We start from the raw sequence: 22,910 nt of genomic DNA, 5'->3' as shown, positions 1-22,910 counted from the left end.
GTATGTGCGGCTACAAGATACACAATGATGAGCAACATCTGACCTAGAATCAATAACATGTGCCTTTCCTGCTGCTGAAAACAGGCAACTGATCTAGACAGGGTAGAGTGGTACAGAACCCACCCCAGCAGGTTCTTGCTTCCTCCTTCCTTACTGCTGGGGCAGATGCAGTGCAATAGACACATTCAAGGTACATATGACTTGCAGATGCCACTGTTTTACTCAAGAATGATCTAGACCTCAGCATATGGGAGGAGCTCCTAAGCTTGCCCTGATGTCAGCTGCCTCCATTAATACACTCTGAGTTGCCCCAGGTCTACCCCAGGTTTGCCAAGTCATCTCTTCTTGGCACTTCCACCCACCACAGGAACTTCACCTTCAGGGTCAACGTTTAGAAGTGGTTGTGGATAGAGCTAAATAGGGGTTACACAGACATGGAAAAGGAAAGGGTTGATTGGATTTGCCCTTTGCTGGGGCATGATGAGGCAAATTCTATTGACTCCTGGACCTAACCAGCCCTGGGTATGTGCAGCTACAAGATACACAATAACGTGTCTTTCCTGCTGCTGAAAACAGGCAACTGATCTAGACGCGGTAGAGTGGTACAGAACCCACCCCGCAGGTTCCTGCTTCCTCCTTCCTTACTGCTGGGGCAAATGCAGTGCAATAGACACACTCACGGTATATATGACCGTTTTGCTCAAGAATGATCAAGACCTCAGCAAGGGGGAGGAGCTCCTGAGCTCAGTGAAGGCGAAAGTAGTCTAGAACGGTCTATACCCGGCGGGAAGAGAGGAGGAAGTGCGCCAAACGGCCTGTGAGTGGGCGGAGCAGATACGCGGGGTTCTTGCGGAGCCAAGGGGCGGAACCTAGAGCCAAAGGCACAGGGGGGCATTGTGCTGCATCGGGCACCCTTACTCGGGCGATTAGGTGAGGCCTGGAATGTATTGTGTCGCTTGGGACTCCCTGCTACCCTGAGGGCCCAACACAGAGGCCCCCTATGTCCCAGCAGCTGTACCTGTGTAGGGCATTAGGGCCCCTTCCCCAGGGGGGGGGGGGTCTGACTCCTACTGTAATTGCCCTGCCCATGTATTATATACCCCCAAGCCAGGGAGAAATAAACACTGTGAGCAACATCCAAGGGGTTGAGGAGCAGTTGACCTTGAGTTGGTCTTGAGCCCCTGGTTGGGGATCGCTGCTCTAGCTGCTCCTATTGGATGGCCAATAAAATAGAATATATTGGGTCGTCTCTAGAGTTGACCAATGTCGTGTTCTCAGGACTCTCCCTTACTGTTCTGTTCGTTCCCTACAGCCCCAGTTCCCTCCCTCAATAATGTTCCTCAAAGTATCGGTGAGTCTCCAGGCTGGATCTTCTTCCCTACAAAGTCCAAGCGCAGACGTTCCCTTCAGGGTTACAGACCTGGAACCAAGCGACGATGAGCTGGCTCTGCAAGAACTCGAATCCCAGACGGGTCCTGCCCTGATGTGGACCTCGCTTACAAACCAAGGTGGCGGCAAATTCGAAGAATTGGTGGCTTTTCCCCGATGTCGTATCCACCAGGAGGAAGGGATTGATATCTGCTCAGACTTCCTAGGTGGACAGTGTGCCCAGGGGGATTGGTGCCCACAGCACCATGCCCTTCTCCCCTACTGGTGGCAGATTAGGGAGTTGGACGGCGACGTCTGGGATGATGTAGACTTTCGTGCCCAGGATGTCTTCGAGATGTTGTTTTGTGACCCCAAAAGAGAAGATGTTTCTGTTTTCTATCAGTAAGTACGAGGCAAAAGTATATTGTCCTGCTGGGGGTGAGGGGGGGGGGGTATCACTCCAACTTGCAGCGCAGCAGTAAAGTGCCTGAGTCTGAGCTTTCAGCCAGCGCTACACATTAGAACTGCTTTCAGCTAACCTATTGTTTCTCCTACTCCCATGTAACTGGAGGAGTCCAAAGCCGGACTTGGATTTCTTACTATTGAGTGCTATTCTGATACCTACTGGGAGCTGCTATCTTGCTCCCTTCCCATTGTTCTGCTGATCGGCTGCTGGGGGTGAGGGGGGGATATCACTCCAACTTGCAGCGAAGCAGTAAAGTGTGCCTGAGTCTGAGCTTTCAGCCAGCGCTACACATTAGAACTGCTTTCAGCTAACCTATTGTTTCTCCTACTCCCATGTAACTGGAGGAGTCCCAAGCCGGACTTGGATTTCTTACTATTGAGTGCTATTCTGATACCTACTGGGAGCTGCTATCTTGCTCCCTTCCCATTGTTCTGCTGATCGGCTGCTGGGGGTGAGGGGGGGATATCACTCCAACTTGCAGCGAAGCAGTAAAGTGTGCCTGAGTCTGAGCTTTCAGCCAGCGCTACACATTAGAACTGCTTTCAGCTAACCTATTGTTTCTCCTACTCCCATGTAACTGGAGGAGTCCCAAGCCGGACTTGGATTTCTTACTATTGAGTGCTATTCTGATACCTACTGGGAGCTGCTATCTTGCTCCCTTCCCATTGTTCTGCTGATCGGCTGCTGGGGGTGGGGGGGGGGTTATCACTCCAACTTGCAGCGCAGCAGTAAAGTGTGCCTGAGTCTGAGCTTTCAGCCAGCACTACACATTAGAACTGCTCTCAGCTAACCTATTGTTTCTCCTACTCCCATGTAACTGGAGGAGTCCCAAGCCGGACTTGGATTTGAACGTGTATGTTTTGGGATTAACATGAATTATAATGCATGTTTTCCTTCTTCCAGGAATTCTTGGTTGAATATTAACTTCACCACTATGGAAGTCTGGGGTCTCCCGCACTTCAATCGCATACGGCGTCTTTCTACCGGCACCTCCTCCTTCCGCCCCTTCTTTACCGAGTACAGGTATTACTATGAGGCAGCGAAAGACTCCTGGGAAGAGTACAGTCCAGTAAGTGTCTCTTTTACTCGATGTAAATCAAGATCTTTATAGTATAACAGATCCTATCCCCATTGTAAGCAGCAGTCCTGCCCTGCTTTATGGCTGAGATTCTAGCTATCTGTATAACAGAGCATTCTGTCACAGTGGCACAGATCCTATCTGATCCCCCCATTGTAAGCAGCAGTCCTGCCCTGCTTTATGGCTGAGATTCTAGCTATCTGTATAACAGAGCATTCTGTCACAGTGGCACAGATCCTATCTGATCCCCCATTGTAAGCAGCAGTCCTGCCCTGCTTTATGGCTGAGATTCTAGCTATCTGTATAACAGAGCATTCTGTCACAGTGGCACAGATCCTATCTGATCCCCCCATTGTAAGCAGCAGTCCTGCCCTGCTTTATGGCTGAGATTCTAGCTATCTGTATAACAGAGCATTCTGTCACAGTGGCACAGATCCTATCTGATCCCCCCCATTGTAAGCAGCAGTCCTGCCCTGCTTTATGGCTGAGATTCTAGCTATCTGTATAACAGAGCATTCTGTCACAGTGGCACAGATCCTATCTGATCCCCCCATTGTAAGCAGCAGTCCTGCCCTGCTTTATGGCTGAGATTCTAGCTATCTGTATAACAGAGCATTCTGTCACAGTGGCACAGATCCTATCTGATCCCCCCATTGTAAGCAGCAGTCCTGCCCTGCTTTATGGCTGAGATTCTAGCTATCTGTATAACAGAGCATTCTGTCACAGTGGCACAGATCCTATCTGATCCCCCCCATTGTAAGCAGCAGTCCTGCCCTGCTTTATGGCTGAGATTCTAGCTATCTGTATAACAGAGCATTCTGTCACAGTGGCACAGATCCTATCTGATCCCCCCATTGTAAGCAGCAGTCCTGCCCTGCTTTATGGCTGAGATTCTAGCTATCTGTATAACAGAGCATTCTGTCACAGTGGCACAGATCCTATCTGATCCCCCCATTGTAAGCAGCAGTCCTGCCCTGCTTTATGGCTGAGATTCTAGCTATCTGTATAACAGAGCATTCTGTCACAGTGGCACAGATCCTATCTGATCCCCCCATTGTAACCAGCAGTCCTGCCCTGCTTTATGGCTGAGATTCTAGCTATCTATATAACAGAGCATTCTGTCACAGTGGCACAGATCCTATCTGATCCCCCCATTTTAAGCAGCAGTCCTGCCCTGCTTTATGGCTGAGATTCTAGCTATCTGTATAACAGAGCATTCTGTCACAGTGGCACAGATCCTATCTGATCCCCCCATTGTAAGCAGCAGTCCTGCCCTGCTTTATGGCTGAGATTCTAGCTATCTGTATAACAGAGCATTCTGTCACAGTGGCACAGATCCTATCTGACCCCCCCATTGTAAGCAGCAGTCCTGCCCTGCTTTATGGCTGAGATTCTAGCTATCTGTATAACAGAGCATTCTGTCACAGTGGCACAGATCCTATCTGATCCCCCATTGTAAGCAGCAGTCCTGCCCTGCTTTATGGCTGAGATTCTAGCTATCTGTATAACAGAGCATTCTGTCACAGTGGCACAGATCCTATCTGATCCCCCCATTGTAAGCAGCAGTCCTGCCCTGCTTTATGGCTGAGATTCTAGCTATCTGTATAACAGAGCATTCTGTCACAGTGGCACAGATCCTATCTGACCCCCCCATTGTAAGCAGCAGTCCTGCCCTGCTTTATGGCTGAGATTCTAGCTATCTGTATAACAGAGCATTCTGTCACAGTGGCACAGATCCTATCTGATCCCCCCATTGTAAGCAGCAGTCCTGCCCTGCTTTATGGCTGAGATTCTAGCTATCTGTATAACAGAGCATTCTGTCACAGTGGCACAGATCCTATCTGATCCCCCCATTGTAAGCAGCAGTCCTGCCCTGCTTTATGGCTGAGATTCTAGCTATCTGTATAACAGAGCATTCTGTCACAGTGGCACAGATCCTATCTGATCCCCCCATTGTAAGCAGCAGTCCTGCCCTGCTTTATGGCTGAGATTCTAGCTATCTGTATAACAGAGCATTCTGTCACAGTGGCACAGATCCTATCTGATCCCCCATTGTAAGCAGCAGTCCTGCCCTGCTTTATGGCTGAGATTCTAGCTATCTGTATAACAGAGCATTCTGTCACAGTGGCACAGATCCTATCTGATCCACCCCCCATTGTAAGCAGCAGTCCTGCCCTGCTTTATGGCTGAGGTTGTGGATAATATATTACAGGAGCTGGTTAGGCGCATAGAGAGAGGGCTCGCGAGGGACAAGAAGACAACGAGCTGCTCAGTGAACGGACACAGCTTCTCCCTGCACCTCGCTATGATGTATCAGGTGAACAAGGATACGGGCAGGAAGAGACGCATGAGAAAGCGCCCGCTGTTTAGATCATTAGCCATCTTGGCCCCTGAGTTACGGTAAGGGCCACTCCCCTTTTCCCCCAGCAGGGGGCGGGGCTGAGTAACCGCAGATAAATGATTTTTTTTGTGTCTCGTTATGCAGGACTCTGCCCAGGTTCGTCCCCTGTATCATTCTCAACGACCAATCAGATCTGGGGAGCTTGTGCCCAAAGTCTTGGTTTGTTAGTAACGCTTTGTTAATCTACGAGAAAGTTCCGCTCACCTGTCACCATAGAGAATTCTTCCATATCTACCAATACTTCCACTCCACTATGCCTGAATCCACCTACAGGATCTCGGAGATATCCCGAATCCAGAACTATTTCCAGTGGGAGAGATACAGCCGGTAACCGACCCCTCTTTAAATCCTTATATACAGGGAACTGTATTATAAGGGATAATGTACCCCCTACTGTAAATGATAAGGATATTAGCAGTCACTGAGGGGTTCTGTGCCCCCCATATAAAGGCACAAGGCTGCAGGCTGAGTTATACAGGGAACTCTGAGTATCACTCATGTATTATAAGGGATAATGTACCCCCTACTGTAAATGATAAGGATATTAGCAGTCACTGAGGGGTTCTGTGCCCATATAAAGGCACAAGGCTGCAGGCTGAGTTATACAGGGAACTCTGAGTATCACTCATGTATTATAAGGGATAATGTACCCCCTACTGTAAATGATAAGGATATTAGCAGTCACTGAGGGGTTCTGTGCCCCCATATAAAGGCACAAGGCTGCAGGCTGAGTTATACAGGGAACTCTGAGTATCACTCATGTATTATAAGGGGTAATGTACCCCCTACTGTAAATGATAAGGATATTAGCAGTCACTGAGGGGTTCTGTGCCCCCCATATAAAGGCACAAGGCTGCAGGCTGAGTTATACAGGGAACTCTGAGTATCACTCATGTATTATAAGGGATAATGTACCCCCTACTGTAAATGATAAGGATATTAGCAGTCACTGAGGGGTTCTGTGCCCCCCATATAAAGGCACAAGGCTGCAGGCTGAGTTATACAGGGAACTCTGAGTATCACTCATGTATTATAAGGGATAATGTACCCCCTACTGTAAATGATAAGGATATTAGCAGTCACTGAGGGGTTCTGTGCCCATATAAAGGCACAAGGCTGCAGGCTGAGTTATACAGGGAACTCTGAGTATCACTCATGTATTATAAGGGATAATGTACCCCCTACTGTAAATGATAAGGATATTGCCATTGCTGACGTGGGTCTGTTTGCAGGAAGAGAGCCCATATGAGGCAGAGTGGGGATGAGAGGCTGCTGGAGAGACATTTGTTCCATGGGACGGACCCCGGCTCGGTTGAGGCCATTTGCAGGCAGAACTTTGACCCCCGCGTGAGTGGGAAGAACGGGGCAGTTTACGGCCAAGGATGCTACTTTGCTCGGGACGCCAGTAACTCGCACAAGTTTACCCGGGGCAGTTTGCAGGGGCATCACTTCATGTTCCTGGCTAAAGTGCTGGTGGGGCGCCCGGCCCTAGGCCACGAATCATTCCGCCGCCCCCCACAAATAACCCCCGATGATCCGTGCAGCCCCCTCTACGACTCCTGTGTCTCCTGTAACTGGGACCCCTCCATCTTTGTTATCTTTGATAATGACCAGTGTTTCCCATATTTCCTCATCAAGTATCAGAAGGTGAAAAACAGCGTCGTCCTCTGGGAATAACCTTCCATTGGAAATCTGGTTGTTGGGGGGGTCACTGACCCTAGCAACCCAAAAGCAGATCGACGGTGAGACTTTATGTTACTGTTTATTCTCATTTTGCATTGGTTTTAATTGTAGTCAGGCCTTTTACTATGACTCCCAGCTGCTTCCTAGTTGGCAAGGGAATTAAGCCCTAGCAACCAAATATTGCTACCTCAGGGGCCCCAATTATTTGTCCATTGGTCTCCTGTGTCCCCTGGGTGGTGACTTTGCCAGCAAATAGAATGGGACCCCTGTAGAATGTTAATTAACTGTACGTTAATCTGGTTGCTATGTTCCCACCTGTTGTAGCAACCAGGCAGATGTCTATTACATCATCTTGATAAAAAAAAATAAGCTATTAAGATAAAATCTGTTTTCTGGTTGCTGGGGGTTACTGACCTTAGCAACAAGAGCAGGAAGGCATATTAATTGAACGTCCCCTTTATTATACAGCAGTTATGATTGAGAGAATGCCCAGTGGGCCCGGTCGGGTTTTCTCACCTGTTAATAACGGTTATACGAGATGCAGAATTGGGGCGGAGCATATATATAATATATGCGCACATGTTAATATTATTGAGCGTCAAGTACAGATACAAATAATGATTGTTGTATGGGAGCAACAGTGGGGGTAACACTGAGATGGGGGGGTAACACTGAGATGGGGGGGTAACACTGAGATGGGGGGGTAACACTGAGATGGGGGGGTAACACTGAGATGGGGGGGTAACACTGAGATGGGGGGGTAACACTGAGATGGGGGGTAACACTGAGATGGGGGGGTAACACTGAGATGGGGGGGTAACACTGAGATGGGGGGGTAACACTGAGATGGGGGGGTAACACTGAGATGGGGGGTAACACTGAGATGGGGGGGTAACACTGAGATGGGGGGGTAACACTGAGATGGGGGGGTAACACTGAGATGGGGGGGTAACCCTTCTGCTGTTCCATTAATGGTTCTGTTTGTGGCAATAAATGGGTTTGTGTTCCTTATCCAGTGTGTGCGGTGTTGTGTACGGGCAGGGATACGGGCAGGGGTCGGCGGGAGTCGGGATACGGGGAGGGGTCGGCGGGAGTCGGGATACAGGGAGGGGTCGGCGGGAGTCGGGATACAGGGAGGGGTCGGCGGGAGTCGGGACACGGGCAGGGGTCGGCGGGAGTCGGGATACAGGGAGGGGTCGGCGGGAGTCGGGACACGGGCAGGGGTCGGCGGGATACGGGCAGGAGTCGGGACACGGGCAGGAGTCGGGATACAGGGAGGGGTCGGCGGGAGTCGGGACACGGGCAGGGGTCGGCGGGATACGGGCAGGAGTCGGGATACAGGGAGGGGTCGGCGGGAGTCGGGACACGGGCAGGGGTCGGCGGGAGTCGGGACACGGGCAGGGGTCGGCGGGAGTCGGGACACGGGCAGGGGTCGGCGGGAGTCGGGATACAGGGAGGGGTCGGCGGGAGTCGGGACACGGGCAGGGGTCGGCGGGAGTCGGGATACAGGGAGGGGTCGGCGGGAGTCGGGACACGGGCAGAGGTCGGCGGGAGTCGGGACACGGGCAGGGGTCGGCGGGATACGGGCAGGAGTCGGGATACAGGGAGGGGTCGGCGGGAGTCGGGACACGGGCAGGGGTCGGCGGGAGTTGGGACACGGGCAGGGGTCGGCGGGAGTCGGGATACAGGGAGGGGTCGGCGGGAGTCGGGACACGGGCAGAGGTCGGCGGGAGTCGGGACACGGGCAGGGGTCGGCGGGATACGGGCAGGAGTCGGGATACAGGGAGGGGTCGGCGGGAGTCGGGACACGGGCAGGGGTCGGCAGGAGTTGGGATACAGGGAGGGGTCGGCGGGACACGGGACACGGGGAGGGGTCGGCAGGAGTTGGGATACAGGGAGGGGTCGGCGGGAGTCGGGACACGGGCAGGGGTCGGCGGGATACGGGCAGGAGTCGGGATACAGGGAGGGGTCGGCGGGAGTCGGGACACGGGCAGGAGTCGGGATACAGGGAGGGGTCGGCAGGAGTCGGGACACGGGCAGGGGTCGGCGGGATACGGGCAGGAGTCGGGATACAGGGAGGGGTCGGCGGGAGTCGGGACACGGGCAGGGGTCGGCAGGAGTTGGGATACAGGGAGGGGTCGGCGGGAGTCGGGACACGGGCAGGGGTCGGCGGGAGTCGGGACATGGGCAGGGGTTGGCGGGATACGGGCAGGGGTCGGCGGGAGTCGGGATACGGGCAGGGGTCGGCGGGAGTCGGGTCACGGGCAGGGGTCGGCGGGAGTCGGGACACGGGCGGGGGTCGGCGGGAGTCGGGATAGGGCAGGGGTCGGCGGGAGTCGGGTCACGGGCAGGGGTCGGCGGGAGTCGGGACACGGGCAGGGGTCGGCGGGAGTCGGGACACGGGCAGGGGTCGGCGGGAGTCGGGTCACGGGCAGGGGTCGGCGGGAGTCGGGACACGGGCAGGGGTCGGCGGGAGTCGGGACACGGGCAGGGGTCGGCGGGAGTCGGGACACGGGCAGGGGTCGGCGGGAGTCGGGACACGGGCAGGGGTCGGCGGGAGTCGGGACACGGGCAGGGGTCGGCGGGAGTCGGGACACGGGCAGGGGTCGGCGGGAGTCGGGGCAGGGGTCGGCGGGAGTCGGGACACGGGCAGGGGTCGGCGGGAGTCGGGGCAGGGGTCGGCGGGAGTCGGGACACGGGCAGGGGTCGGCGGGAGTCGGGACACGGGCAGGGGTCGGCGGGAGTCGGGACACGGGCAGGGGTCGGCGGGAGTCGGGGCAGGGGTCGGCGGGAGTCGGGACACGGGCAGGGGTCGGCGGGAGTCGGGGCAGGGGTCGGCGGGAGTCGGGACACGGGCAGGGGTCGGCGGGAGTCGGGATACGGGCAGGGGTCGGCGGGAGTCGGGACACGGGCAGGGGACGGCGGGAGTCGGGCAGGGGTCGGTGGGAGTCGGGACACGGGCAGGGGTCGGTGGGAGTCGGGATACGGGCAGGGGTCGGCGGGAGTCGGGACACGGGCAGGGGACGGCGGGAGTCGGGACACGGGCAGGGGTCGGCGGGAGTCGAGACACGGGCAGGGGACGGCGGGAGTCGGGACACGGGCAGGGGTCGGCGGGAGTCGCGATACTGTAACTTATAGTCCTGGGAGGCTGTAACCTATAGTGCTGCTGGGTTCCTGTGCATTAACAGTGATCCGGTTGTGGGTTTAACCCATTACATTCTGGAGCATTTTGAACTCGACACTAAACCTGCAGCGCGACGTTGATCAGATTCCCGGGGCTCACGTGCCGTGGCCGTAGATTTCATGCTCCCCGGTGCTGGAAGGGTTAAAATACAACCATTATGGAATTGCAAGGGGGGAGTTCTAGTGGCGTCAGGGAGGGAGAGTTGGAAAGCGGTGGAAAGGAATCGGAGGAAAGTGTAACTATACAAAGTGGCCACTAGGTGTCACCAGCGAAACGCAAAATGTGAATAAACCTGTTGCTTTAAAATTTTCCTTCCTCAGTGAAAAATCACTGTATTAATAATAATAATAATAATAATAATGCCTTTTTGTGTTGTATCTGCTCATTGACTTGTCACTGCCCTCCCTTTCCCACATAAAATCACACGTTGCCTCGGTGACAAACATTAAAGGGCCCCGTCACTTTTCCCCCTCAATATATCCCATTACACAGTCAATATACACTGAGTTTGATTCATTTATATGTTTATCCCACCTTATAGCTTAGAAATATGATTCGTGGATACATTCCGTACTCTGCCACCAGGGGGCGCAGGCAGTGAAAACTAAAGACTCTTCCGAAACCTCTCGGACGGCGACATTGCTGCAAACACTCCGGACACCAAGGAAGAAATGGAACTTTCTATTTAGAATAATGGGATTTTTTGTTCATGTTAAATGAAAGTGTAGGGATGAGGGTGGCCGCTGAACTAGGTATGGCTGAGGGAGGGGTAATGGGAGGAGCTTATGTGGGCAGGAAACCCCCAGAAGTATAACAACATGCTTTAATGTCCTGTAGTGCATTTAAATAATAAGTAAATCTATAAAATGACTTTATACAGCCCCCAGAATAACATACCTTTTCCCTGCATCCAGATTTATATATATTGTTTCTCTATTACAAGCAGCTGAACTGCAGCTCTTTTACCGACTTCCTTGTCTTGTGTTAAGCTCCACCCCCTTCTGCGCTCCTTCTGTCTCTAACTATGATGACCTCAAAGAGGTGCCTACTGCACATGCCTGATTGATTTCCATTGGAGCAGAGGTAGTGAGCATGCCCAGTAGGCACTTCTTTGAGGTCATCATAGTTGGAGACAGAAGGAGTTCTAAAGGGGGTGGAGCTTAACACTAGACAAGGAATTATGTAAAAGAGCTTCAGTTCAGTATAGATTGGTAAGTATAGGTTGTGGGTGCTGGGTTTACTTGGATGGGTTGAACTTGATGGACTCTGGTCTTTTTTCAACCCTATGTAACTATCATAGTCAGAGAGAGAAGGAGGGCTCAGAAAGCGAAAGGGGCGGGGCTTGACACTAGACACAGAAGTAACTAAAAGCTGTAGTTGAACTGGCTGAATTAGAGACATTAAATAAATGAGAAAGGTATGATATTCTGGGGGCGGTTTAGAGTAATTTTAGGGGAGATAAAGCGATCCAACAGTCTGGAGATAAATTAAACATGTGACTTCTGCCTATGGGACCTTAGCTCCACCCCCAACTCATGCTGAGTCCAACATGAATATGCCCTGGAGGGCTGGGAAGGGGCAAAGCACTGAGCATTTATAGTGTCGATGTCCTTGTCATGTCTGCTCTCTGGTTCCCCCTAGAGATAATGCGTACTCCTTGATCTGATAGACCACGCCCAAATCTAACCACAACTCCTCCTACTTTCCTCCAGGGCTCCGCCCCATTACACTGGGAAATTCTCTACAGTTCCCATGAAAAGCAGGGCAAGTGTCAGGCTAATAGATGAATTCAGTGGGGTTCAACTCCAACTACCTGCTCCTTATCTTCACCCCCCACCCAGTGGCTACAGTCCTTGGCCCTAGCAACCACAAAGTGTTCTGAACACCACCTTGGTTTATTTTCATGTTACATTTATTTTTTTTGCTTGTGTTTTAGTCCTTGACTTTTGCAGCCATGATGTAGTCTAACTTTCCCTTTTTTCCCTAAAGCATACGGCTAAAAGAGCATCTAAACCAGAACTGTAGTTACTTCCAGTTGTCCAAGATGATCTCCCTGACGAGTTCGGCCCCTGGAAAGTCCATAATTACAACTCCTACCGACCTTTTTGCCCCAACTGCCTTCCCTTTCAGATACTCATATACTCGAGGGTTTATCTTCCGAGCCAAGGTCTCAGGCGGGTAGAGAAGCCAGTGTACCCCTGAGGTGTAGGTAAGGAACGGCCTCTCTGGGTCCCCATTTTGGGCAACGTTGAGGTGTCTCAACACCTCTGTCCATTTAACAGCATCATCGTTGACTTGGTAGGCGTCAGAAATGCTCATGGACCCTGGATATGGGGGGCCAAAGGCTGGACCTTCTCCACCAGCAGAGAAGTCCTGTAATATAACTATCTTGCCCCTGGCTTCTCCTAGGGTGGGAAGCCTGGTGGTCCTCAGAAACCATTGTTCTCCCACCTGTTTCACAGCCTCGTCTACACTCTTGTAAAAGCTTCTTGTGTTCTGGTATGGGTCGTACTCTTCCTTGACCCTCATCATCACGGTCTCCATTGGGTGTTCCATCAAAAAGGTTACGGTGTCGTTAAGAACCATTGGGAAATCAGTACGCTGGTAGGAAATACCGTGGTGGATGGGCAGGCGGTCTTGGTAATGGCGGCAGCGAATATCCAGAAATCGTATTCCAGCTTTGTATTGGTTGGGTAGACGCCAGCACTGGCACTCGGCAAGGTTGCCTCCATAAAATGCCATGGTGTCATGGGTGCCTGGGATGGCTAATGAGGAGAGTGGGAGGTAATCAGGGAGATAGGACATCCAGTCTGGCCAGGTCACAGATGGGACTTCTGATCGGTCAAAGGCTGGAGTTTGGTCTGCAAACACCTCTGCTGCCTGAAGACAAAGACATTTAAAGTGTTTAGGCTTGACCTTGGCCTTGCACCCCAACCCATAACATCCAACCAGCTATCTCCAGGCTGGACCAGACATTGCACATATTACTGTTTCATTGGCTAAAGATGTAAGCTTAGCTGATTGGATAAGAAAAGTATGAAACTTCTGACAGAGAATAAAGGTTGGGGGCACTTAGGAAAAAAGCAGGGCTCTTGGCTAAAGAGCTGATATAATCACAGAGTCAGGTTCTGTAGAGACCTCCAGTCTTCACCCATAACCCACCATTGCCTTACATTAGGCCAAGTTTAGTGACCACGGGGGAAGGGGGGGGGGGTAATTGTCTCTGGGAAGTCCCCCAACCCTTCATTCACAGAAACCGCTACACGGTGTGATGACTACGTTGTGGCACAAGATGGTAGAAGATTCAGGTGGCAGCAATAGTGCCCCACAGGGGCCTTAAGGGAGACATTACACCTAGCTGCCTCCTACTCCAGTAATAATTCTATTTTTTTAGTTTCTATTTAAAGCTTTAATGCAGTAACTTGATAGTAAAGAAGGTAGAAGAGAAGAAGAAGAGAAGGACCTATGTGAGCCAACGGAGATTGTACACTTAACCCTGTGTCCCAGGTACCATTGAACTTAGCCGGACAACCTCTGACCGTGTAAACCAATTTTAGTTTGGGTAACACATCACTGACTAATTTCTTCCAAAAGCCGAGAGATGGAGCTGCTGTGGACTTCCATTGTAAAAAGATAGAATAAGAGTTGTAAGTAGCATGAATGTTGGGCAGATCCCACCCAAGGTCCTTCAGCCCACCCAAGGTCCTTCAGCCCTCCCAAGGTCCTTCAGCCCTCCCAAGGTCCTTTAGCCCACCCAAGGTCCTACAGCCCACCCAAGGTCCTTCAGCCCTCCCAAGGTCCTTTAGCCCACCCAAGGTCCTACAGCCCACCCAAGGTCTTACAGCCCTCCTAAGGTCCTTCAGCCCACCCAAGGTCCTTTAGCCCACCCAAGGTCCTTCAGTCCACCCAAGGTCCTTTAGCCCTCCCAAGGTCCTTCAGCCCACCCAAGGCCCTTCAGCCCTCCCAAGGTCCTTCAGCCCACCCAAGGTCCTTTAGCCCTCCCAAGGTCCTTCATCCTACCCAAGGTCCTACAGCCCACCCAAGGTTCCTCAGCCTTTCCAAGTTCCTTCAGCCCACCCAAGGTCCTTCATCCCACCCAAGGTCCTTCAGCCCATCCAAGGTCCTTTAGCCCACCCAAGGTCCTTCAGCCCACCCACCCAAGAGAACTAACAGTAATTCTAATTTTCTAAGTTTGTTTTTCAGTAATATCCAAAGATTTCACATCTTCTACATACACCTACCCTATCTCTTATGAGCAGGATGGAAATTCTACCATTTTCTTCCAACATTTGCCCAAGTTCATCAGTTTACTCACCAGCAAGCAGATAATGATCCTGAATAACGGAGCCATGGAAACTCGGCACGGGGGCTTAATGGGCAGCCGCTTCTGTAAAACACAAAGGCAAGAGATATAATGGCAGCCAGTAGTGTCATGTACCGGGACTGGCTTGCTGCTGCCTGCACTGGTACCTGGGAAGGCACATAGTGGGTTGGGACTGTACCTTCAGAGCAGCACTGACTTTTCTCTGTGTCTCAGCATTTCTGAGCTATTAAATCTGCTGCTATCAGCACTGACCTGCCCGTGGGGGGGGGGGGGGGGGGGGGGGGGTAGGGGCAGGGGGTGGAGAGATAGACAAAGGGCAATCAGAAGGGAAAGTAATACACGGGCTCAGAGGCAGCCAGACTGTCATTAGAGTTTTCTCAGTAAGTGATCTGGGGAAATTGTACCCTCTACTGTGCATTATGGGATATTGGGGGTCAGTCAGGAGATGTGCTACTGTATAGAAGCACCCAGACTGTGGGGAACTGTACAGGGAACTCTGAGTATCACTTGTGTATTATAAGGGATAATGTACCCCCTACTGTAAATGATAAGGATATTAGCAGTCACTGAGGGGTTCTGTGCCCCCCATATAAAGGCACAAGGCTGCAGGCTGAGTTATACAGGGAACTGAGTATCACTCATGTATTATAAGGGATAATGTACCCCCTACTGTAAATGATAAGGATATTAGCAGTCACTGAGGGGTTTCTGTGCCCATATAAAGGCACAAGGCTGCAGGCTGAGTTATACAGGGAACTCTGAGTATCACTCATGTATTATAAGGGATAATGTACCCCCTACTGTAAATGATAAGGATATTAGCAGTCACTGAGGGGTTCTGTGCCCCCATATAAAGGCACAAGGCTGCAGGCTGAGTTATACAGGGAACTCTGGGTATCACTCATGTATTATAAGGGATAATGTACCCCCTACTGTAAATGATAAGGATATTAGCAGTCACTGAGGGGTTCTGGGCCCATATAAAGGCACAAGGCTGCAGGCTGAGTTATACAGGGAACTCTGAGTATCACTCATGTATTATAAGGGATAATGTACCCCCTACTGTAAATGATAAGGATATTAGCAGTCACTGAGGGGTTCTGTGCCCATATAAAGGCACAAGGCTGCAGGCTGAGTTATACAGGGAACTCTGAGTATCACTCATGTATTATAAGGGGTAATGTACCCCCTACTGTAAATGATAAGGATATTAGCAGTCACTGAGGGGTTCTGTGCCCCCCATATAAAGGCACAAGGCTGCAGGCTGAGTTATACAGGGAACTCTGAGTATCACTCATGTATTATAAGGGATAATGTACCCCCTACTGTAAATGATAAGGATATTAGCAGTCACTGAGGGGTTCTGTGCCCCCCATATAAAGGCACAAGGCTGCAGGCTGAGTTATACAGGGAACTCTGAGTATCACTCATGTATTATAAGGGATACTGTACCCCCTACTGTAAATGATAAGGATATTAGCAGTCACTGAGGGGTTCTGTGCCCATATAAAGGCACAAGGCTGCAGGCTGAGTTATACAGGGAACTCTGAGTATCACTCATGTATTATAAGGGATAATGTACCCCCTACTGTAAATGATAAGGATATTAGCAGTCACTGAGGGGTTCTGTGCCCCCCATATAAAGGCACAAGGCTGCAGGCTGAGTTATACAGGGAACTCTGAGTATCACTCATGTATTATAAGGGGTAATGTACCCCCTACTGTAAATGATAAGGATATTAGCAGTCACTGAGGGGTTCTGTGCCCCCCATATAAAGGCACAAGGCTGCAGGCTGAGTTATACAGGGAACTCTGAGTATCACTCATGTATTATAAGGGATAATGTACCCCCTACTGTAAATGATAAGGATATTAGCAGTCACTGGGGGGTTCTGTGCCCCCCATATAAAGGCACAAGGCTGCAGGCTGAGTTATACAGGGAACTCTGAGTATCACTCATGTATTATAAGGGATAATGTACCCCCTACTGTAAATGATAAGGATATTAGCAGTCACTGAGGGGTTCTGTGCCCCCCATATAAAGGCACAAGGCTGCAGGCTGAGTTATACAGGGAACTCTGAGTATCACTCATGTATTATAAGGGATACTGTACCCCCTACTGTAAATGATAAGGATATTATAAACCAGTGGTTAGGGTGACATCACTACCAGCCCCCTATCCCTCGAGAAAAGCCGGCAGAGGTGGCACCCCTACCTAGTGGGCAGGGTTGGACTGGGGTGTCCGGGGCCCATTGGAGCTGTCCCCTCAGGACACCCCCAACCCCAGACACAGCAGACCTTCCTCAACCTACTCTGGAACCTCCACCCTGCCCCCCCCTCACACACATAGCTCTTATTTGTGGCCGGTCTCACTTAGATTAACTTGGTCATAGCCCCGTCCACTGACATCACCGTCCGCCTCTTCCACACCCTCTTCTCCAAGGGGTCATCTGTCCGGTTTTGACCCAGACAATCCGGTTTTTGGAAGGGCTGTCGGGGTCAAAACCTTCTGCCTGGTTTTCCAAATTAGAAAATCTGGGCGGGACTCACTGAGATTGAAATGGTCATAGCCCCGCCCACTCTCATCAACGTCCACCTCTTTCATGCCCTGTGACATCACCACCAGCCCCCTGCCCCTCGAGAAAACCAGCATAGGTGGCAACCCTACCTAGTGGACAGTCTTGGACTGGGGTGTCTGGGGCCCATCGGAGCTGTCCCCTCAGGACCCCCCCAACCCCAGACACAGCAGACCTTCCTCAACCTACTCTGGAACCTCCACCCTTCCCCCCTGCACACACATAGCTCTTAATTGTGGCTGGACTCACTGAGATTGACTTGGTCATAGCCCCGCCCACTGACATTAATGTCTCCTAGAGGTCACCTGTCCGGTTTTGACCCAGAGAGTCCGGTTCTTGGAAGGGCTGTCCGGGTCAAAACCTTCTGCCTGGTTTTCCAAAGTAGGAAAACTGGGCAGGACTCACTGAAAAGCCAGCAGAGGTGGCAACCCTACCTAGTGGGCAGGGTTGGACTGGGCTGTCCCCCCATCAGAGCTGTCCCTCCAGGACACCTCTGACTGAAGTCGCAGACCTTCCTCCCTCCACTCTAGAACCTCCACCCTTCCCCCACTGCACACACACAGCTATTATTTGTGTCCGTAATCGGGGGTTGAGTTAGGAACGTCTTGGTCAGAGAGTAAGCCGACCAAGATTTTCATGGTTAGTATGGGCAACATCACTTGTAATTGGGGCCTCTAGTGAGCCTGCGGAGGCTCAGTCTGACTCTGGGCCAGTGTTTAGCATTAGTCTACACAGGTTCTTGTTTTTTCACCACTATATAAACATAGACCTAAAGAGAAAACAAACCCAAAAGTCCTAAATTAGTACTGGGTGAAGGTGAGCTGGAAAAAACGTGTATCTATAATTAACAAACTAATCAGGCCAAGCACACCTGCCAGGAATCTCAGGTCATGGAGGCAGTTGGAGGGGGAGCCTGAGAAAGGGAAGGGGCACACAGATGTTGGAGGGGGGGTTATATATGGAAATAGCAATGGGATAGTATGTTGGGATCCTTGTAGAAAATGCCCCCCCAAAGGACAGAGAGTGGAAGAACTGAGGGGATAGAGGGCTTAGCTCATAACAAGGCCCCAGACAGATGGACATAAGACACCAACATTGATAGAGATTTATTTATTTTCATATGTAGATGAATTATCAACAGGAGCTAGAAGTCTTTTGCTTTGGGGTTGTGGAATGTGTCAGTGGGAGCCTGGTCTTCTTCTGTGATGGCCGGAGACCAATGGCCGGGTGTTGAGCTGGGGCTTTAGTAAAATGATGTAACATTTGGGCGAGAAGATGCAAAAGAGGAGGCCAGCACTGGAGGACAGAATGGCAAAGATCTCGGTTGCTACGGCAAGCTTCCCGTGGGTGCTAAGGTAGGCTGGCACAAAAGAAACCCAAACACAAAGGAAGACCACCATGCTGAAGGTAATGTGTGTAGCCTCATTGAAGGCTCCGGGTAACTTCCTTGCCAGAAAGGCAGCCACAAAACAGATGGTGGAGAGCAGGCCCAAGTAGCCTAGCATAAACCAGAAGCCAAGGCCCTCATTGCACTTGATGGTGATCGTTCCCACCTGACTTTTAATATCTTGCTCAGGAAAGGGCGGGGACTGGATTATCCAGGAGAGACAGAGGGTAAGCTGGAATACAGTGCAAGAGAGAGCGATCAAGATAGGACTACGTGGTCCCATAATTAACATGAGACCTTTGCCAAGCTGGTTGGCTCGGAAGGCCAACACAACGATGACAGTCTTGGCCAGGAGGCATGATATGCAAAGAGCGAAGAGTATCCCGAAGGCTGCTTGGCGTATAAAGCACAAGAAGGTTCCTGGTGGGAAAAGGAGCAGCAAGGGACAGAGAAAAGACAACAAGAGTGCAGCCAGCAGGAGGAAGCTGAGTCCACGGTTATTGGCCCGGACTAGTGGAGTGTCTCGGTTCCTGATGAAAATGACAAGGACAGCAGCCGGCAGGAGAGATCCTATTACAGCGGTGGTCCCAAGGGAGAGACCAAAAGGTTCAGAGAGGGACAGCAGCTCTATGGCGCGGGACAGGCAGTGGTTACGGGCAGAATTTGGCCATTCATCATCTGAGCACAGGTAGCACTCTACGGAGTCTGAGGAGGACACATATTAGAGTTAACATGGAACAGACCATTTGGAATTATTGGCCACCACATCAAAATCTATATCTAATATAATCTAATTTCTAAAATGTTCCACCTGAGCTCAGGACAACACTTACCAGTCTGATTGGAGACCTCTCCAGAAGAGCACGGAACACAATCGAAGCAGCAGTTGGGTTGTCCCTGCCGTATTGCTTTCCTGAAGCCAGGTGTGCAATGCTCGGAGCATACAGAACTAGGCCACTACAACAGCAAAACAGGCAGTTAGTAATATTATAGATTATCTTTACATCATAAATAGAAAATTGTGTTCTTGTACCTTCTAAATACCTTCTGCCCAGTGGATAAAATTGTCATTAATGAGCATGTCTTGCCCAGGATGGGCGCCACTTTCATAGCTGCCCACCGTTACCATTACTGGTGCTTCCTGAAGGTTGGGGGGACTTGGGAGATGTAGTCAGGAGAAAAGCAGGGCTCTTGGCTAAAGAGCTTATATAATCACAGAGTCAGGTTCTATAGAGACCTCTTTCATCCAGTCTTCACCCAGAAGCCACCATTGCCTTACATTAGGCCAAACTTGGAGGGGGGTCATTGTCCTTGGAGCAAGGGTTATCTCAAACTCAGGGAAGTCCCCCAGCCCTTCATTCACAGAAACCGCTACACTGTATGATGACTACGTTGGTGGCACAAGATGGTAGAAGATTCAGGTGGCAGCAATAGTGCCCCACATGGGCCGTAAGGGAGACATTACACCTCTTACTCCAGTAATAATTCTATTTTTTTTAGTTTCTATTTAAAGCTTTAATGCAGTAACTTGATAGTAAAGAAGGTAGAAGAGGAAGAGAAGAAGAGAAGAACCTATGTGAGCCAACGGAGATTGTACACTTAACCCTGTGTCCCAGGTACCATTGAACTTAGCCGGACAACCTCTGGCCGTGTAAACCAATACAGAACTAGCCCACAACAACAGCCAAATAGGTAGTTAGAAACATAGGAATCATGATTAGAAAATTATGTTCTTGTACCTTCTTAATACCTTCTGCCCAGTGGATAAAATTGTCATTAATGAGCATGTCTTGCCCAGGAGGGGCGCCACTTTCATAGCTGCCCACCGTTACCCAACCGGTGCTTCCTGAAGGAGCTGATTGCCAATTAATGATGTCATATACGGCCGGAGCATTTCCCAACACGTCAAAATACAAATCATCTCCAATATTCCCCTTGGTATGTACTCGGCGGAGGTACTGATGGAACTAAGGGAAGATGGACAAAAAGAAGGAGTAAATAATAGAAAAGTGAGCAAAAAACATCTCCATCTACCTTCTCCATCTCACCTGCCATGGTTTGAAATCACTCATGTTGACACATTTGCCCCCAGGCAGTGGCCCTTCTCCATCTCTGCACTTGGACATATCCCTCAGAGCTCCGGACACCATCCTCACCGCCTTGTAGACATTGTACGTCACTCGGAGGTCTCCAATATCTGAGAAGAGCTGAAGAGAACCTGGTTTCTCTTTACCTGTGCATAATACTTGGTGAGGAGAGGAGGACGTTGTAGATGAAAAAGTGGGAGTTGTTGAAGGAGATATGGATGAGACTGTTAGATTAGGAGTAAAGGAAGAAGTATCTGCACTTGCATCCCAACGACACCCAAATGCTTCCTCCCAGAACTCTATAAGAAATGGGTCTTTGTGTAGGGTGCTGGGTTGTAACCCAAAGACAAACTCTTTGAATCCAGGGGCAGCTCCATTACGAAGAACGAGACCCAGAGATCCCCGAAGGAACTGGGAGAGCCAAGGAGCTACCAGCCCTGGAGATGTGGACCAGCCTTCAGTGGTCAACCAGATCCTTGGTCTACTGTCTCCTTTAAGGGCCAAGTCCAGAAGTACAGGATTCAGATAAGCCTCAAGGGAGAACACCACCACCACCGTAGCTGTGGACTCTCTGACAACTGACACTATCCGACTGACGTCCGCTGATACAGAGGGAACGTTCTCTTTGAAGGCTACACAGATTCCTGAGCCTTCAAGTTCCCTGAGGAACGTCTGAGCTACTGTCGAGACACTTCCCTCCTGGACAAGGACGCCCACCCAGGACCAGCCAAAGAACTGAAGAAGTCGAATAAGGCCTTTAGCCTGTGCTGTTAGAGCAGGGGCCACGCTGAGGGATGTGGGGAAGAGGACTCGGTTGCTGAGCTCAGGAGGAGGAATGAAATAACTGACCTGAAGAAGAGAACATCTAATGAGTGATAGCGTCCTATTGATATAGTTACAATTATTATCAATTGACAGCTGGTCATAGGGCCAACAGAGAATCTGCCCCTGGGCCACCAACATCAGAAAATAAATTATTCTGCCCCCAAATATTCATGTTCTACTCAGCAAACGCAAATCCATGAATGGTCCATATAATATCCCTTTACTCCGCCCCTTCTCCCTCTTGCCCCTCTCCCTTCTCACCTGTGGGTACCTGTACAGCCCCAGTACATTTGCAACGCTCAGCACAGAGTCAGCCCCTGAGTCGGCGAGCACTGCGGCCAGTTGAGAAGAAGACCTCTGACAATGATGAGTTAAAGTTCCACCAGGGGCCCCAGACAGGAGCCAGGCTGCACCCTTCAGAGCTCTGCTGGCACTGCTGCACGTATCCAACACTCCTACACCCAATGTCATGTTGGGCAAGGACTGAGGGGTCCTGTTGAGCTCCACAATTGCAAACATCATTGCAAGAACCCAACGATAGGAGCGGAAGCTGAACCTGATGAAGGAAACATATTATAGTACTGGGACTAATAACCCATGTCCATCAAGCTCTGCAGAACTTTCATGCACCTCTACTGTCTGGAATTGGAGCCCATTGGTTGCTGGGGCTCCAGTTATCCTAGAAACCAGTGAGTAGCTTAAAATTCAGATTGGTTTTAACCATGGGAAGGAGGGGTCTGGTCTATATATATATTGTGTTGATTCATACCCCACCTTTGGAGCCTATGATTACATGCTAGGTAAGCATGAAACGCGTTAGGCTAGTCACATGGGGCTGATAATGTCTTTAATTGGTTGAAATAAACCAAGTTTTAACTATTTTTGAGCAGTACAGAAGTTTATAATTGGAACAATAGAAGGTAGCCTCACAGTGAGCCGTTTTTGGGGTTAAGGGGGGCAGTGATCCTGACCTACCTACCTGGTCATCGGTTTACAATGCAATAAAAACTGTAGACCAGGGGACATGGGGTTCCCAACCTAGAGAGCAACACAGGAATGAAAAAAGTTTCTGGAGGTTCCAAATGAGGGCTGTAATTGGCTTTTTGGTAGCCTCTCTGTGGACTGGCAACCTATAAAAGGCTCTGTTTTGCAGAACACCTGGTTTTTATGCAACCAAAAATAACCACCTGCTTTGAGGCCACTGGAAGCAACATCCAAGGGGTTGTGGAGCAGCATGTTGACCCTGAGCCACTGGTTGAGGATCACTGCTGTAGACCAATCGGAAATGTGCTAGCAATTGGATATGTCATGTTGTATTAGTAGACTCCTTCTCAGCCTTCATTGTTCTCCTCAAGACCACTGGCTCGTGCTTTGAGTCCCTCTCTAGTAGGAGAAGCAATTGGTGGTGGAGGGTCTGATCAGTCATGGTCAGTTAGGGTCAACCAAGATCTACCAAGCTAATCCCAGCATCAAGTTGGCCTTTTTTTTTTTTTTTACCAAAAAGCACAAGTTTGCTGCAGGTACAAAGGC

General features: G+C 50.7%; 3 protein-coding genes across 4 annotated transcripts; 1 reads left to right on the top strand and 2 right to left on the bottom strand.

Moving 5' to 3' along the window:
- The first annotated feature begins 464 nt into the window (after positions 1-464).
- On the top strand, positions 465-7,655 carry LOC101732240 (protein mono-ADP-ribosyltransferase TIPARP). The gene is made up of 6 exons (XM_004913206.4): positions 465-930; positions 1,313-1,770; positions 2,738-2,903; positions 5,125-5,312; positions 5,398-5,640; positions 6,546-7,655. Exons 2-6 carry the CDS (start codon positions 1,334-1,336, stop codon positions 6,988-6,990), a joined length of 1,479 nt encoding a protein of 492 aa, XP_004913263.2. The 5' UTR covers positions 465-930; positions 1,313-1,333; the 3' UTR covers positions 6,991-7,655.
- A 4,419-nt stretch (positions 7,656-12,074) lies between these two features.
- Positions 12,075-14,757, bottom strand: LOC100494672 (1-phosphatidylinositol phosphodiesterase). 2 transcript variants are annotated; one of them, XM_002940825.5, is made up of 3 exons: positions 14,683-14,757; positions 14,496-14,567; positions 12,075-13,060 (listed from the first exon to the last, which is right to left on the bottom strand). In XM_002940825.5, the coding sequence occupies exons 2-3, from the start codon at positions 14,529-14,531 to the stop codon at positions 12,206-12,208; spliced, it is 891 nt and encodes a 296-aa protein (XP_002940871.2). In that variant the 5' UTR covers positions 14,532-14,567; positions 14,683-14,757; the 3' UTR covers positions 12,075-12,205. The 2 variants fall into 2 exon arrangements, with proteins under 2 accessions (XP_002940871.2, XP_017948242.1); XM_018092753.2 differs by lacking the exon at positions 14,683-14,757 and having other exon boundaries at positions 14,496-14,656.
- A 3,502-nt stretch (positions 14,758-18,259) lies between these two features.
- On the bottom strand, positions 18,260-22,367 carry LOC116409583 (extracellular calcium-sensing receptor-like). The gene is made up of 6 exons (XM_031898311.1): positions 22,360-22,367; positions 21,642-21,936; positions 20,517-21,404; positions 20,208-20,435; positions 19,302-19,425; positions 18,260-19,173 (listed from the first exon to the last, which is right to left on the bottom strand). The coding sequence occupies exons 1-6, from the start codon at positions 22,365-22,367 to the stop codon at positions 18,260-18,262; spliced, it is 2,457 nt and encodes an 818-aa protein (XP_031754171.1).
- Between the last annotated feature and the right edge of the window lie 543 nt (positions 22,368-22,910).

The sequence above is a fragment of the Xenopus tropicalis genome, chromosome 3, assembly GCF_000004195.4.
Source record: "Xenopus tropicalis strain Nigerian chromosome 3, UCB_Xtro_10.0, whole genome shotgun sequence".
In the NCBI taxonomy this organism is placed as follows: domain Eukaryota; kingdom Metazoa; phylum Chordata; class Amphibia; order Anura; family Pipidae; genus Xenopus; species Xenopus tropicalis.
The sequence above is the reverse complement of the archived record's forward strand: the minus strand, read 5'-3'. Positions and strand labels throughout refer to the sequence as shown.